Source organism: Trachurus japonicus, chromosome 4, assembly GCF_045865225.1.
Source record: "Trachurus japonicus isolate A0001 chromosome 4, Traja_1.0".
Lineage (NCBI taxonomy): Eukaryota > Metazoa > Chordata > Actinopteri > Carangiformes > Carangidae > Trachurus > Trachurus japonicus.
Window position 1 is genome coordinate 20,454,522 of NC_140910.1, and position 16,485 is coordinate 20,471,006.

Here is a 16,485-nt window from a genome sequence, read left to right on the forward strand (position 1 = left end):
CACACACACACACACACACACACACACACACACACACACAGGGATGCACATGTGCGCACACACTCACCTACAGATGGAGGAAATAAACTCAGTGCTGCCTGTGTCTGCTAAGGATGTGAGGTACAGTGATGGCACATTAACGATAGGACCCATGACAGCAGTACGCATCGGCCACACTGAACAAAGCTTGCAGCCAGTTTTTAATTCAATGAGGATTGTTTGAGTGAAACAATGGCTCTCGGCCCCACTGAGGGTTCGGAAAGGGTGAGAAAGGTGAGTTTGTCAGTGGTAGCGGGCCAGTGTTTTTGTGTTTTGGGCTATGGATGATCCCGTGGGTTCAATGGGGTCGTGGATCAGAAATATCACTGTGTCGCAGCAGCATCCGCTGTTTTTCAGGTAAACGAGTGGAACTGAGTAACAATAAGTGGGCAGAAAGGGAAATACTGTCAGACATGCTCTCTGTGGAACTATAAAGACTATTTGGAGGCAACATGACTCATATATGATTATATAATGAGACATTATTTTAGTGAACATTCATAGTATCTGAGAGTGAATGAAAGGTGTAATGAGGCTTGCTAGAAGTGACTCAGAGAAACACCCCTGGATACAGTTCATCACTCAGACATGACTAATTAATGAATAATTAGCAGCTGACAATAAACAATACCTGGGTATCATCTAAATAATTGAGCTTTCCCTTTTTTATAGCTCAACAATTGTGTAATGATAGAGGTCATTTTGTGAAATTTTTTCCAAAGAGCACAAAAAAGTAAAAATAGTTATGGTGTCAAGACAGGCTGTTTTATATTTGATTATCTGACAATTTAATCCAGTCCAACAAACAAGAGGAATTTCTACACATAACAGAAAGATCTTTTCTAACAACTTACACATGGCTTAAAAGTACAACGGAAATATGTGCGATCCCCAAGTGATGACATAAATGCTCTTTAAATAACACCAACAAAAACTACAACATTTCAGTTTATACGTTTCTTCTTCACACACACAGATGCACTATAGAGGGCAAATCTATGTGGCCTGCATGTGTGTCTGTTTTCACTCTAGTATTTGCATTCCTCACAGCCCATTTGGCCTATGCTAATGGAGTCTAGTCATGCAGAGCAGCAGGTCTTAATGAAAAACCTCTGGCTGGTGATCAGTGCTATTGATTAGCCTGAGCCCCAGCTTTAAGCAGGGCTAATTGATCAATCACCACTGGTTGCTTCGGATTAATGGAACATGACTGGTGCTCCCCCAAAGACATATCCACTTCTAATGAAGAGGCCTGAGTGAGCACATGTGTGTTTATGTGCGAGGTGTGAACACTGTGTATATGTTTATGCACATGAGTGGAGAGAATATAGATTACTCTTCTCATGTTAAAGTAAAATTAGCTTGGATTAAATATATACAAAAAGAACACTGTCTTTCATTAACCGACACAAGGTCTCTATGAGTTTTTATTATGAATACACCAAATTTGTTTGGAGCTAAATGGATTGTATTTTCTCCATTGGGAACATATAACAATAGATATTTCTAAAGAGGAAAGTAGAACTGATTAATTTACAATGTACTTAAGATATACAATTGTATTACAAAAAGCTTATTTTTTAATACTGTATATATATTTTTGGGGGCTTTTTGGTCTTTAATTGATGAGCGTAGTAGAGAGAGACAGGAAATGGGGAGGCAGAGAGAGGGGGAATGATACGCAGCAAAGGGCCATCCGGGTCGGGATTCGATACGGGGCCGGTTGCTGCGGGGACTAGATTTTCATTATGTTTTAATTTCACATTCCAATTTTTGGTCTAAATAAAAAAATGTGTTGACAGTAAAAAAAAAGAATCTCAGATCCCTCTGCATGGGTTTATAGCCACTGGCAGATTCTTTTTTAATGGCCTGTAAATTGCTTGCTATTGAGAAGACCTGATGTTATTATGACACAAATAACCGCTGTATTACATCTCATAGGTTAATGCTGTATAATTATTGTTGTACTGTTGTCAGTGAATCTGCCATGGGTACTGTTTGTTGTGTGCATGTTTGTGTGTGTGTGTGTGTGTGTGTGTGTGTGTGTGTGTGTGTGTGTGTGTGTGTGTGTGTGTGTGTGTGTGTGTGTGTGAGTGACATCGGAAATGACAGAGGAAAATCAATGACAGACTGATCTGAGTGTGCATCCTGTGTTACTCTGGGTTTCAGCACAGTTTTTCTATTTTGGTCTCAGGTTTGACTACAGGCTCAACCAGGACTGTTCAGATTTGGTCTTTACTTTTGTTTGTTCTACAAAAACTCATGTGTGTGACTCAGAGAAAATAAGGAAAATACCAGATGAGGAAATTATTAAGAGAGTAAAACCCATTCAACTTATGAAGAAGTTGTATATTCTGTCTAAACTGAAATTTGTCAACAATAAATATTTGACAGCATTAAGCTTTGCACCACAAACTGAAAGATGGAGGAGGAGAAATGTGATTTTATTGTTTGTCCAGAAAAATTACTGCAGTGTTGTTTGGAGGAACTTCAACCAAGAGCCTGTAAAAACTATAATAAGACCTGCCTCACCCATTCAGAGGAAATGTCATTATTCTGAGTTTCTAGGAGAGGCTTTCTGTGTCCTGTTCTTTATCTTAAATTGTAAACAAGGATCAACTTTGGAATATTATGAATCGGGCAACAGCTACCTAACCCCCAAATTAAATTAACACTAAATTTTATGTCTGCTTGTCCCAATGGTGACATGAGACCAGAAGTGCCACTTCCACGAAGGACTGAAGCACAGGCCAAAACAGGAAGCCCCAACAACACCCCAAACACACACATTAATACATTCACAACCCTCCCCTGACTGACAGACTGGCTCGCCAGTGGTGCCTCCATGGAAGATTGTCTGTGTGTGTGTGAGTGAAGGGGTGGACTGGAGGTTCCAGCTGGCCTGTCATGGGACTCCCAATCGCGTGTGAATGGTACTGGAGGGAGCTGTGGCTAGCTGGTCCAAAACTGAAACACTCAGCAGGCTGGAGAGGTCAGCTGGGGTGATTACAGCAGGCCAAAACCAGGAATACTGCCTTTTTCTGTTTTATGCAACAGACCACACGGGCCCAGTTTGTTTTTTGTTTTTTTTCCTTATTTAAATTTTGGCTAATTTTACAGTGGTATGTTTCTGATTTGCACAGAAAAATAGAATTAAAGTATTGTGCTTTTATGCTGATAGGATGTCATTACAACACAAAGCTGTATGTACATACAGCTTTGTACATAACTTTACATAACTTTGCACAACTTTGCACAAAACAAAAATAATACCGGGAAACAATATAGTACCATGAATCACACTCGGCTAAAATCAGTCACCACACAGACAGCACAACCCGTCGAGGCAAAGTGTCCAACAGCAACAGCCGACGTGTACACAGGCTGCCACTCTCGCCCGTGCTGAAACCAAAGGACCGCCCCGCGAACTACACCATCTCCACCTCCCATCATTTAGTTAACCTTGACCAACTAACCAGCCACACATATACACTCACGCCCTCCTATCCATTGACTGACTCGCACATTTTGTGGAATGAGACCACACTTCCACCCAATAACCTCTGGTGTGAACTTAATTGTGTATACTCAGGTATTGAGTTTCGGACCATGCCTGGCTCCCACAGCACTCAAAGAGAAACAGACGCAGTGAACTTAACAATGAGTGAGAGAGAGAGCGATAGAATGGAAGGGGGAGGGAGAGAAACATGGACCACCCAACGGCTGTGAAGAAAAACAAAGTTGGGTGGAGAGCAAAATCAGCTTCGATCACATCGGAGGTAGGACAGTTGGAAGTTGTCGTGCAGTAGCACTTGCCAAGAGGTGAAAGAGGCAGAGAGAAATGTAAAAGTGTGACAGTGAAATAATTTGATTTTAGAGTATGTATTTAGTACCATTAATCTCAATATATCTGCTGTTTTGTTCAACAAAAGCCTCTTGTTTCAAATTGTTAAAGTTGTAAACATTCTTTGTTGAGTCTGCAGTTTAGTCTTTTTTTTCTTAATATGGTTGAAATTTAACTTGCTGTGTGATCATTTCCTGTGTTACCAAGATGCTGGTGGGAGCTTCTCTATCTTGGATTCAGAGCACAGCTGGTTTCACTTGTAAAACAGAGCTCAGGAACTATAAGAATAAGAGAAATTAAAACAGCCCTCTACTCTAAACCCCTGTTTTATGTTGTGAAATTAAATTAACATGGCAGCTCAACCAGCACACTCTATACAAACATTAACTATTTTTTTCCCTGCATGATACAAACCATGCAGGGCAAATTAATGAATTTGACTAATTTATGAAGCAGAATACTAGCACTGGGATTAAAAATAACTGGATTTCAGATTTTAAGAAGAGAGTTTATGACCAGTTGTGAATCAGTAAATCGGTTGGAAAAACCTCAGAAGGTGAATGAATAAAGTGAGTGAAGTGAATAAAATTTTCCAAATCTCCTTGCAGTAACCACTAATGTGCCCTTGATCGAGGAACATAACCTTTCAGTGAATTATTCTAAAGGACAAAGTAGGCTTAGTTGACTCTTACCTGGATAAACAAGCAAAAGCCCATGAACAAAAAATGATTCTTCCAAGAAAATGTAATTCCCTTTTTTTAACCAAACACTTATTTCAACAACATCTAAACTTTAAAGTTCAACAATATATGATATCATAGACTGTACATTAATCATAAATCAAAGACACTTGTTTGATATGTGGCGATGTGGTTCTATCCCCGGCCACCAGGGGGACGAGGATATGCAGATATATTCAGTGGAGAGGCAGTGGACTGGTGTGTGTGCAGCAGAAAGAGAGTGGGAGAGAGACGCTGACTCCTGCTAAGCCCCATTAAGTAGTCTTGTTTTATGAAATAACACTAAATTATAATTAATTACTAATAATGGATACATTGGTAACTAAATAATAAATCTGACAGTTTTGGGAAAAAAAGAGAAAGTAATTAAAAGGCAAAAAGCAAACAAATCATAGTTTGAAGACCAATAGATTCAATAGTATGTCTATTGTTAAACAATATAAAATAAAATAAAATAAACTAATAACTGAAATATTAAGCATAAATAATTCTGAGTGCATTTGAGTTTTTATTATTTAACAGTTTTAATATTCAAATAACACAGATAATAATTATCCTTTACTGTGTTGTTATTAGAGCAACATTTGTGGTTTTAATGGTACAAAGGCCTGGTAATTGGACTGTACTAACTTGTAAGTGAGGATAACCAGACCTGCTGCTGCTCAGTGTGTTAATACGGGTATAGTACTACAACACCTGATTCAGTCTGTTTTTGTCCTGAAGTCAAAGATCAAATGCCGCTGTTGGCCCAATGCCCTGTTAGCTCAAAGTACCACTGGAGTGACTTATATACCCCACTGTGTGTGTTAGGAGTCAGTTACCTTTCTATGCAGATGAGTGCCTTTAAAGGTTTGGCTCAAGGGGTTCTCTTGTCTCTCTGGAACACAAGGAATGGACAGCTGACCTGAAGATACACACGGACACACAAACACACACATATAGGGAAGTAAATCTGTCAGTCAGTGCTGCCAAAAGTTCTCAGCTCCACAAGTCATTGTATACACTCATGCACACACAAGGATATGTGTTTGGAGCAAGTGAGTGAGCAGGCGTATCTTAAAATGATATTACAATGAATAAAAACATAGTGGAAGTTAATGAGACATTACAGAATTTTACGATTCTTGTACAACCAAAATATTTTCTCTGAAAAATCACAACTTTGAGGGTTTGATTTTACAATTTTATATTTATACAAAAAAGATGAAGAAGAAGAAGAAGATAAAACAAAACAAAGAAATGATACAACCAAGCACCATCCAAGAGTAACATTCAACAGAGTATAGATTTATTTGCATGTCCTGTGACACATATGCCCTGGATAAAAGCATCAGTTAAACTCTTAACACACACCTTGTCACTATAATGTTTCAGTTTCCAGGAAATGGGCAAAGAAAGAGCTAGTAAGCTGTTGAACTACTGGTGTGCCATTGTTTTCCCATGTATAATATGTCACTGAAACATTTAGCATAAATAAAGAGATCCCATAGAAAATTCTTTATTCAGGATCCACACTGAAGCTTATCATTCTATGAGCCGAGAATTTATCTGAATCTATGTGACCTGTGAAATGCACTGATCTGAGCCAATTATAGAAGGAAACCAAACAGAATCATAAAGGAAGGTCCAAAGGTGAAGGATTATAAATTGGAGCCAATTAAAGGAGAATAGAAAGAAGGCAAGTCAAGTGTGGCTAATGATACCACATTCATCAACTTCTGCCACTCATTTTCACATTTCAGGCACTTTGCTGTTACTCTCTTTTGGGTTGTCTTGCAATGTCTGAACATGTATGGCAGGTTGCTCAAGGACACTTCAAAAGGCCAGATGACTGTTGATGGACACCGTTGTTACTGCTCTAATATCTCTAAAATTCCAATGCCATTTTGCTATTATACTGTCCATGAAAAATATTAGTGGAACTGGTGGTATCTTGTGATAATACATTTCAGAACTCCCAGTAGCCTGCATGAACAGAACCACCGTGAAGCAAGTGATTAAAATTAACAATGCACATTACCTTAAACAGACCACTATCAGGCAAAATGATAGCTAAGAAGCTCTACATACTGATTCACATCAATTGAATTAAAAGACTTAAGGCCTTTTCAATTTCTGTGGTGTTGGCAATTTAACTGAATATAAAATGCTTGCAAGTTTGCTAGATAACATTTGCAACCTAAAACGCAAATGTAGCTCATTCATCAACTAATATTAGTCCTCCCACCCTGTCATCAGCTCATTTCTCATGTCTGTAGGGTCACTTAAGACCGTGTATAATTTGTATTTATTCTATAGTTACATGTACTGTAGATTACGTTAAGGGTCTTTACTTTACATTATTCATGTCCATAGAAGTCTAACAATCTGTATGTTAAATCTCAAAGTTATACCCACAGATATATGGACACAATCTCAGTAGGTATATCATTGTCATGAAGCAACCCGCCCCATCTGTCTGTCTTCCTGCCTGTCTCTCTCCTCTCGTTCAGGGCCTGTCATGACTGCGATCCAACCGGCCTCCTGTGTCTGGATTAATCTCCCTGGTTGTCTGCTGATCTGAAGGTGGGTCGGCCGCCATCCACCAACACCAAAACTAATTTCACTGTGTCACTGCACGACACCCCTGCCCACCACCCCCACTGACACCCATGCATGCACACACATTGCAAAATATCTTCATCTGTCTCTGTCTCATCTACATCGAAGAGGGCAGGAGGGCGGGTGACTAGTCCGAAGGAGAAAGGTCAGCGCACTGAAGGAGTTCATCATTCTGAGGTGTCAGAGCCTCTCTTTAGGAGAGCAGATGAAGGGGAGCGGAAGGAGGACAGGATGGGAGGGAGGATGGCAGGGAGGGAGAGCAAAACAGACAATGATGAGGGGGTCTGTTTTATGTGTGTCTGGTTATTGGTTATCAGCCAAAAGTTCGTCACTGCCTACAGAGTTGGCTGGAATCCATTCAGCCCAAATCAATCATCATACTGTCTGTGTTTTAACCATCACGTGTTGTCTTTGATTGTATCTTAATTATGAGAAAACTGCATACACACTCTCACACATCTTACTCAAGACACGAATGGTCATTTGGTGGCTAAAACACACACCAGAGGGTTCATTGAAACACCAAGAGCAGCTAGTCAGATGCACATACACACACATTCAGTCATTCAAATATGATCACACAATGCATCCACCACACTTGCTGGCGTCTGGCATGAGGTAAACAGCTTTTAATAGCATCAAACCCACTGCAGTTTGTTTGGGACCATCTGTCCAGTCTATTGTGTTTCTCTGTTGCGACTCTTTGGAAGTTCATCGGATGACAGCTGATGTATGGGTTCTTACAAAGTCCCCAGCCAGGCCCTCGGGATCCTGCCACACTGATTTCACCGTGTCTGCTATCTATTTCTTCCTCTTTTTCTTTTGCTTTGTCTTCTCATTTTTCTGCTTCACAGAGTATTTTTTTTTAGATCAAGGTGTAGCAGCACAAGTGTGTCTGTGTTGAAGAGGCAGCAACTAATCATTTTAGATAATGTAATTGTGATAAGAAATATTTGTACTGTCTCATCCTTTTTCTTTTCTTTTTTACAAGATAGACACAGCAAAGACTCACGCAAAAAGTCTGTCCTGTGAATAACTAGTGAAATTAAATGCAAAAATATGTAGCATCAAATTTATAAAGATTCCTGCAGTAAAAAGCCGAAGGCACTTCTAAGCATTGAACAATAACTGCAGGGTTCAATCAGGACAAACACAGACAACTACAGTAAGTGAAACTGCTAGAATTGACTCAACTTGACTGAAAGGAAACAACAATACATTTACTCGCCAAACTCATACATCCATGCACACAAACATAATTTGACCACAATCTACATATTTTTCTGTCCAATTGAAATTTTTCTTTTGTTTATAGAAAAATCACCAGTGAATATAAGGGGGTTCCTGCAGAGGTTGCGGGGTATACTGGAGTTGAGGGGTGGAGGGTGAAAACTGGGTTCAGGAAGTTTTCACTCCTCTCTTCCCAGGGTGCCCCTGGCCTCTCCAACTTCCAGTCAACGGCTGAGAGAAGCCAGATCCAGGCAGGATAATCACCCCCTAATAAGAGGCTATATTGAAAGCAGGCTGGTGTTCATACACTACAAGCTTGAAAGGCGTGTGCACACACAGGCATAAAAGCACACGCAAGTATGCATGTACACGTGCAGCTCAGTGCACACACTCAGTTGGGGCAGGTGTAATTATAGCGCACGATGACACACTTCAGAAAGAGGCAATCACTAACAGTGTCTACACATATGGACAAGCATGTGTACAAACCCCAACGCACTCGCACGCACATACGAACGCACAGACACCCACACCAGACCCAGATCCTCTTTCTTTCCTCTGACTTTAGTCCTCTACCACCATCCTAGAAAAATGTTAGCATATGGCAAAAGATATAAATATTTTCTTGATATATCAATTATCAATTTAGAAAAAGAGAGAACAGGATCCCATAGGGATTGTGCATGTTGGTGTCTGTTTTTGTGTGGCCCTATGAAAGAATATAAGGCTTAGCATAGAAATTGAAGCTCTGCCTATACTCTTAAAATTGAAAGAAGCTTGTGAGGATTCTAAATGAGAAATAACTCTTTGTAAAGGTATTTGATTTTTTTTTTTACTTCTACCATAGATTAGTTTTTCGCTTCACAGTTGTAATATAGTTCTTTTGGGGTTTTTTCATAAAGAATAAAAAATACATTTTTCTTTTTATTGTATCTTGGAAAAACATCTAGAGAGCATGTTGGAAGTGCCCTCAAACTAGGAAACTTTACATCTCATCAGAGGAAAAACAGCTCAAAATCAACCAGTATACATTGTGTTTGTGTGTGTGTGTGTGTGTGTGTGTGTGTGTGTGTGTGTGTGTGTGTGTGTGTGTGTGCGTGCGCGCGTGTGAAAATATGGCATGGAAATATTCTGTTTCATGAATATTATACAAACAAATAACCTTTTGCATACTAGTTTTTAAACTTAATACAACATTTGCCGACACCAGACTGAATGAATTCATACAGACACATTTGGAAGTGCTGCTGCTAACACAAAATATGTCAAAATTAATTGATTAAGCTTGTTTACTAGCCTTGCTTTGAGGAAGCCATCCACTTGTAAACTGTACCTGTATGATGAAGGATGGTAAAACAATAAATAAAAAAAACTACTAACAAACTGGTGACAGTGTTTGAAAGACTGTCTGCACTGCTTCAGTTACAGTAGTATTCTTTTACTTTGTTCAGAAGAAGAAACGTATCACTACAAGTATGCAGACTTTCTCTACTTTCTATTGCATTCTGTTTACTTTCTTAGTTGTAGTTTTCTTTTCTATGTTTTTCTCACTTCCAGTCCATTTTTCGCAATAGCTCTTTTACTGCTCTCTCTGCACTCACCTGTGGATGATTAATCCATGTGGACTGATGGCCATGGTGTGCATGCATTTACACAAGACATTTCTTTTACAGAGTGATCTCCCTCACCTGAGCATCTGTCGCGATTTAATTAACACTCTGAGGAGGCTCTTTGATTACAAAAGCATTTCTACTTACAGAAAAAACATACATACAAATTTGCACACACAGATCAAAAACTTCTTGGGATACATACAACATCAACAGGCCACATTTCTGTTCTATCGTGAGGAGCAACAGCTAAGAAAACTAGTTAAAAATTAGTAAAAACATTTAAGTTCAAAAAGTTGATTCAATGTATTTAGTCAAGGCACCTCATTTCAAATGAATATTATTTGAAAGAATCTTAAAAATAATATACTACATCAAATCCTTCAAACTTTGTCCACTTTAAAACGTATGACAGGGAATTTGAGCGAAATACAGCAAGCATAGACTGATCCTCAAGCCTTGTCTTTTGTTGACTTTTGGGAACACAGCTGGTCCTGTCTTTTTGAAAACTCTGGGGTTGAGTTGTTGCCTGGACACTAGGCACACACTCAGTCCCATCATGACACAGGTCCTCACCTCACCTACCGATTGGGTCTCATCAGCTGTGACTACCAGACATTGGTGAATGCAACATGGACAGCAAGCAAATGTAACACCACCAGTGCCTCTGGTGCTTTGAAAGAAAATATATGATTTGAAGTTGTATGACCCAGTAAGAGTTTTTACTGCAGCACCATGAAGTTAAGCTGCATTATACTGATGTACTTGTATACTGACTAAGTTTTAGATCATGTCAGATTCTCAAAGAGAAACAAATTCTGCACTCCTCATTGCTTTTTCTGCACGGAACGCTGAGCAGAACATGCACAGGCAAGTGGGTCAGGTATCTTTATAAGAGTTACTCACAGTGAGCAAATAGCGAGTATGGGAGGAGATGAGTTGAGCAGAGAGAGTTTGAGGCTAAAAGGATGGATGAGTTACATGGCGCAGGCATCATACAGCAAATATGAATAATTAGCTGTACTAATTGCTGTCAACAATAAAAAACAAAACAAGAAAAGTTGCATACTCAGCATTTTTAAGTTCTTGTTACATTTTCCTGCTCATGTGGTGATATGATGAATTCTGTTTCAAAACCAGATTCTGAGGCAGTCCAAAAACACTTCAGCACTGCTTTGAATTCACATTTTAAAAAAATTATTAATTAAAAAAAAAACACGCAGAAACTCACTGTAGGTCTAACACTTACCAAATGTATATGCAAACACATGTAAGCCTTTATCACAACAGACACACAAAATGTCCCTGCCAACAAATACATACAATGCACACTTGCCCTCCATCCATCCTTTCATACAAACTCACACACAGCACAGCCATTAGTCCAAGCGTTCACATCACCCCTGTGGCACAACACACCCAGTGTCCTGCTATTACACCATCAGCAGCATCAGACGGAGAATCTATATTCTCCCCTCTGTCTTTTGTTCATTTGAGTGACTATGAGGAGCAGCAGCAGCTGCTGCAGCCTCTCTCTCTGCTCGTGCTCAGCCGGGGGAAGGCAATAGGTTTAGCAGGCGAGGAGGCGAGGCAGATTTATGGTGCTGGAGGTGACCTCTGGGGCCGTAACACAGTGATGGGTGAGTGGCTCTCAACAGTAAGCTACTGGCACTTGACAAAGTGCCCGAAGCAGAATGAATTTACTTCTCTTTTCCTCAATCATCAAGCAGCCACTGCCCTGACCCCCATCCTGACTGCTATAACAAGATCTCCCATCTCACAAGGGCCTGAAAAATTTACTGTCACATCTACTTTTCAATGAGCTCAAGTGAGCACTTCTTTCACCTTCAGCGAAGCAGGTGCCGGAGTGGAGGAGGGCTAACCTACCCCAGTGTGTGTTTGTGTGGGTTTTTTATGTGTTGTGTGTGTGTGTGTGTGTGTGTGTGTGTGTGTGTGTGTGTGTGTGTGTGTGTGCATGTGTGTGTGAGAGAGAGAAAGAGAGAGAGCAAGAGTGAGAGAATGAATATATACAGAGCAAATTGTGTTTATGCTTGTCCACTTGCTCGCTCCCTCACTACCTCGTCCACCCAGACTCACTATCTCACACACACTATCACAAAGTTCAATACCGTTCTTGAAAAACACTCTAGGAACCAGAACATACAGTATTCTGTCTTCAACCATAAAGACACACACGACTTGTGTATGTTAAACAGGCACGCATCAACTCACAGTACAGCAGTACACACACACACACACACACACAAGGAGAGAATGAGGCTGCCAGGCAGGGACACAAAGGGCACGGCTATACGGATGTCAGTAGACACCTCTGCCATTTATATCAGAAGTCAATCTACCTTATCACATCCCTTATACACACACACACACACACACACACACATTGGCATACACACCAGGTATTATGAAGTCTGTGTGTGTTTGCCAGCTTTCATCAGCTTGATGGCAGTAGAGTTGGACTTAATGATCCTGATATTTTTTTTTATATGCAGACGATAAATCTTGGTGCACACACATTCAAATTTCACCTTTCTTGCTCTCTAGATGAGGTGAAATCACAGGGGATGTGACAGAGGGAAGAAGACTGAACTAAAGATACACATTAGTATTTCAGATAAATTAGAGGTAGAAAAAAAGAAAGAAAAAAGATAAATAAGAGATTAGATGAAATAAACAAACATTCACTATACCTTGATTTAATTAAAGCAATTTTTATCCTTAAGTGACAGGTCAAACTATATAATAAAAAGCAAGAAACTATGTTATGACAAAGACTTAAAGACATAAGAAACATAGCAAAAGAGAGACAGGAAAAAAAGAGAAGCTGTACTCAGTATTACCATGTTATTACATGAGTATTCAGCAGTCATATGTTGGACGTCATCGAGCTTCAAACTTGGCCTTTACTTTGATCTCAGCTACACGTTTGTACTGTACAGTTTTGCGACTGTACATAGTTGTAATGCTGTCATGGCGACAAAATCTGTCAGACACATAAACACCTGCCAAAGTATTCAAAATCACCTCTGTGGTACTGTAGCTGGCGGGACCATATTTTGCCATGATGATATCACACAGAAACACGCACGCACTCAATGAATTAGAGCTGTAAGAAAAATTCCTCTAGAGATGTCTGTTCTGTTTATTTTAAATAGCTCAGAATTTTCTTGAATGTTTCCAAATCCCAAAACATCCAGATAATATTACACTGTCTTTGCATCATTTTTTTTTAAAACGTGCAGTCATGTTTGGCATTTAATCTTGTCTCATCTCCACAAACACATGCCCTGATTTACTGTTGACAGGAGGAGAAAACTCTCTGCTAAAGCTTCCACTTGTTTAAATGTTTACTGCATCAAACTGTTCATGGAAATAACAGTTACACTGCCAAATCAATACACTGTACATTAGACAAAGAAAGTTGGTTATGCCAACATTTCATTTTTTCAACTTCACTCTTTAAAATGTCATAACTAATTCAACCTCTTTTCTTTTATGAGCTGCTCTTTTGTCTACCCTCACCCACTAGGATAATGTTATCATGATGAACCAATAAAAATCAATGATTAAGCATGTGTAATTTTCCAGAGACATATTAAAATTTATTGTCTCTCTCTCTCTGGTGAGCCATCACATCAGCCCTGGAGCTGCAGACACTCTGCGGGTTACAACTGAAAATAAAGAAGGGCATTAAAAACTATTCAATAAGCCACTGTAAAATTGATCAAGCTATAAAAGCTGATATGCAGCCCACCCACCCCAGCCCACCCACACCAAACAGGAGAATGGGCTGTGGAGGAGTAAAAGAAGTGACAGAGACTATGGAAAAAGAGAAAGATGGAGGGGAAAAGAGAAAAAGAGAGAGGAAAAGGCAAAAAAGAGGAAGGAGTGAGAATTGTTAGGAAGCAGTTGTAATTTGTTCTCTGACACAGCACCCACTCAATAATCACAGCAGTTAAATAGCACAATTTTCCATGTTGTATCATTAAACAATAATGTATTGAAACTCTCCGCTCACTGGTAAGTATTTTACAGCCCACACACGCCCTAACACTCAAATTACAATACCCATGATTATTAATTTCCTCTTTATTATTACTGGTTATGCACAGTCCCCTAGAAGTTTTAAACTGACACTTCAGAGTCAGATATAGTGTTCTTACAAATGACAGTGGGACTGCATCAGCAATGCATGTACTTCAACTAGTCCTGCCAATTACTCTATTACTACTTACTGCAATTATTGAATGACATGGAATCATGTTTTAAAGAATATTCCATGTAACAGCTATTTGTCTTATAGTCTGAGGACAGAGGCACTAAATGTCATTGGTTGCTGAATCAGCATAATTGGTTAGTAACAGATTGAAGAAGAGGAGCCAATAAAAAATAACATAGGGCATGGCTTGTCCTGCCACCTACAATGTGAACATACTGTAAGTGCTGTCTCTGTCATCACTTCACATGTTTTTACATGTGTTTGTTATTCACATTTTCAGATTATTTAACTTTGGGTTAACCAATGAGATGAACTAGCCTCAGACAAATCAAATCACATTTAACCGTGCAAACAAACAACTGGACTAAATTTGATAAATACCTAATGCCCTGAATATATTGTGAGGTAGTGTTGTCTGATATTTAGTTCAAAGAAGTGTGGGTCACACAACTGCATATTCCAGGATATTTTTGTTCCTTTAGCTGGCTGTGGGGTAGTTGTAAAGACCGTCAGTGGTGAAATGTTGAAAATTATTCAGAAATTTTAAGTTTTTTGTTGTTGATATAGTTCATTCTTGAGAAATTGTAAACCTGCTGTGCGTAGTCTACGAAAATGGGACAGTGTCTTTTTTTTTTTTTTTTTTTAAAGTATATTTTTCGGCTTTTTGCCTTTATTTGATAGTGATGACAGTAGAGATAGACAGGAAATGGGGAGGCAGAGAGAGGGGGAATGACACGCAGGAAAGGTTTGCCCGACGCGGGATTCGAACCGGGGACGCCTGCGGCGAGGACTGTAGCCTCTACATGGGGCGGCCGCTCTACCCACTGCGCCACGCACCACCCCGACAGTGTCTTTTTGAATGCCACCACAAGGAGGTGCTAAAGTCAGACATTGTCTTCACTTTAATGCAGTGATTTCAGATTTTTACTGCGACATACAGTAAAATCTGAAAACGACCAAGAAATGTTCACGTTCCTCTCACCTGGCACTATAATAAAATATATTACTGCTGTTACGTTTGACCATTTTATGACAAACTCACAGCAATTACGTCAGTAGATAAAGTTCATATCTATAAAGACAATTTTCATCTGATCATTTTGTCTCACCAATGCCACCATAGCAATCTAGGCAAAGTGAGGCTCGAACCTCGGGTTATTGAAAAAGAAAGATGTCTTAAGTCTCCCACCAACTTCAATAAGTGCAGCAACTGAAGATATTGGGTAAAATACTATACAACCAGCCCAGGAGATTTATTGTTTGATAAACTATGTGGACAGTGTGCCACCTGGGCCTTTCTATTGCCATTTCAGAAAAAAAAAAAAAAAAGATTACAAGAAATAAGAAAATTCCAGAGGCGAAGAGCAGTGCTGACGGCTGGATCGGTGGAAGTGGCTCGGCAAATGGCGTTTTTCTTTTAACTTTCAATTCTCCTAAGCATGCGTGCTTCACAGCCCCTAGGGCTATTGCCTTTCTCAATCTGTCCCTGGAGAGGCAGGAGTTATGGTCCCTGTCGATTGAGGAGAAAGGGATGTTATTCCCCTGTCACCCCCTGGTCGCGCCGCCATCCTCCCTGCCCTGATCTACGGCCTAACTCCCCCCCCTTACCCCTTTACCACCCTCCCTCTTCCCCACTTTGCTTTGTCGTAAGCTGCCGACTATGTCGTTGCCATGGGCTGTTGAGATGAGGACGAGGAAAAAATGTTCTGGGGGGGCGAAGGGGTGGGGGTGCTGATATTGGTTTAGAGGTGTTGTTGGCAGCTGCATGATGGTAGTAGTGGCAAATGCTTTAGTAGTGTGTTAACACATTGGAGAAAATTGGTATTTGGGTGTAAAAATGCAGCTGAATAAGAAGCAGAACATTTTGGCTGAAGTAATTTTATCATTTTGTAGTGTTTATTTAGTGAGATAGAGTGTGGGGTCCTCTTTTTCCTGGAGGTGGGGGTGGAGGGGGTCATGGTGTGAGCTAGGGGAGCGTTACAGTGAGACAGCTTTGCCCAGGGGAGGTGACCTGCCCCCAAGCACATGTAGGCTAGGTCTTTGACTGACACCCTTGAAAGGGGAGCAGTGACAGGGTTAACCATGAAAGGTAGTTAGCTAACAGTAGTGTGTGATCAAAGGTGTGGAGATTTCTAAACTGTGTCACAGGAGTCCCTGTGGATTATTGCGAGCTGACAGCTA

The 16,485-nt window shown here is 40.0% G+C and overlaps 1 protein-coding gene across 3 annotated transcripts in view; it reads right to left on the reverse strand.

The window, feature by feature from the left end:
* LOC146988872 (adhesion G protein-coupled receptor D2) overlaps positions 1-16,485 on the reverse strand; it is an 87,272-nt gene that overhangs the window by 12,833 nt on the left and 57,954 nt on the right. For 2 of the 3 annotated variants that reach the window (XM_085774603.1, XM_085774605.1), the window contains one exon: positions 5,445-5,527. The exons of the other annotated variant lie outside the window; for it this stretch is intronic. In XM_085774603.1, the coding sequence (XP_085630729.1) occupies positions 5,445-5,527 (83 nt within the window). The remainder of the gene's footprint in view (positions 1-5,444; positions 5,528-16,485) is intronic. 3 annotated transcript variants of the gene reach the window in all.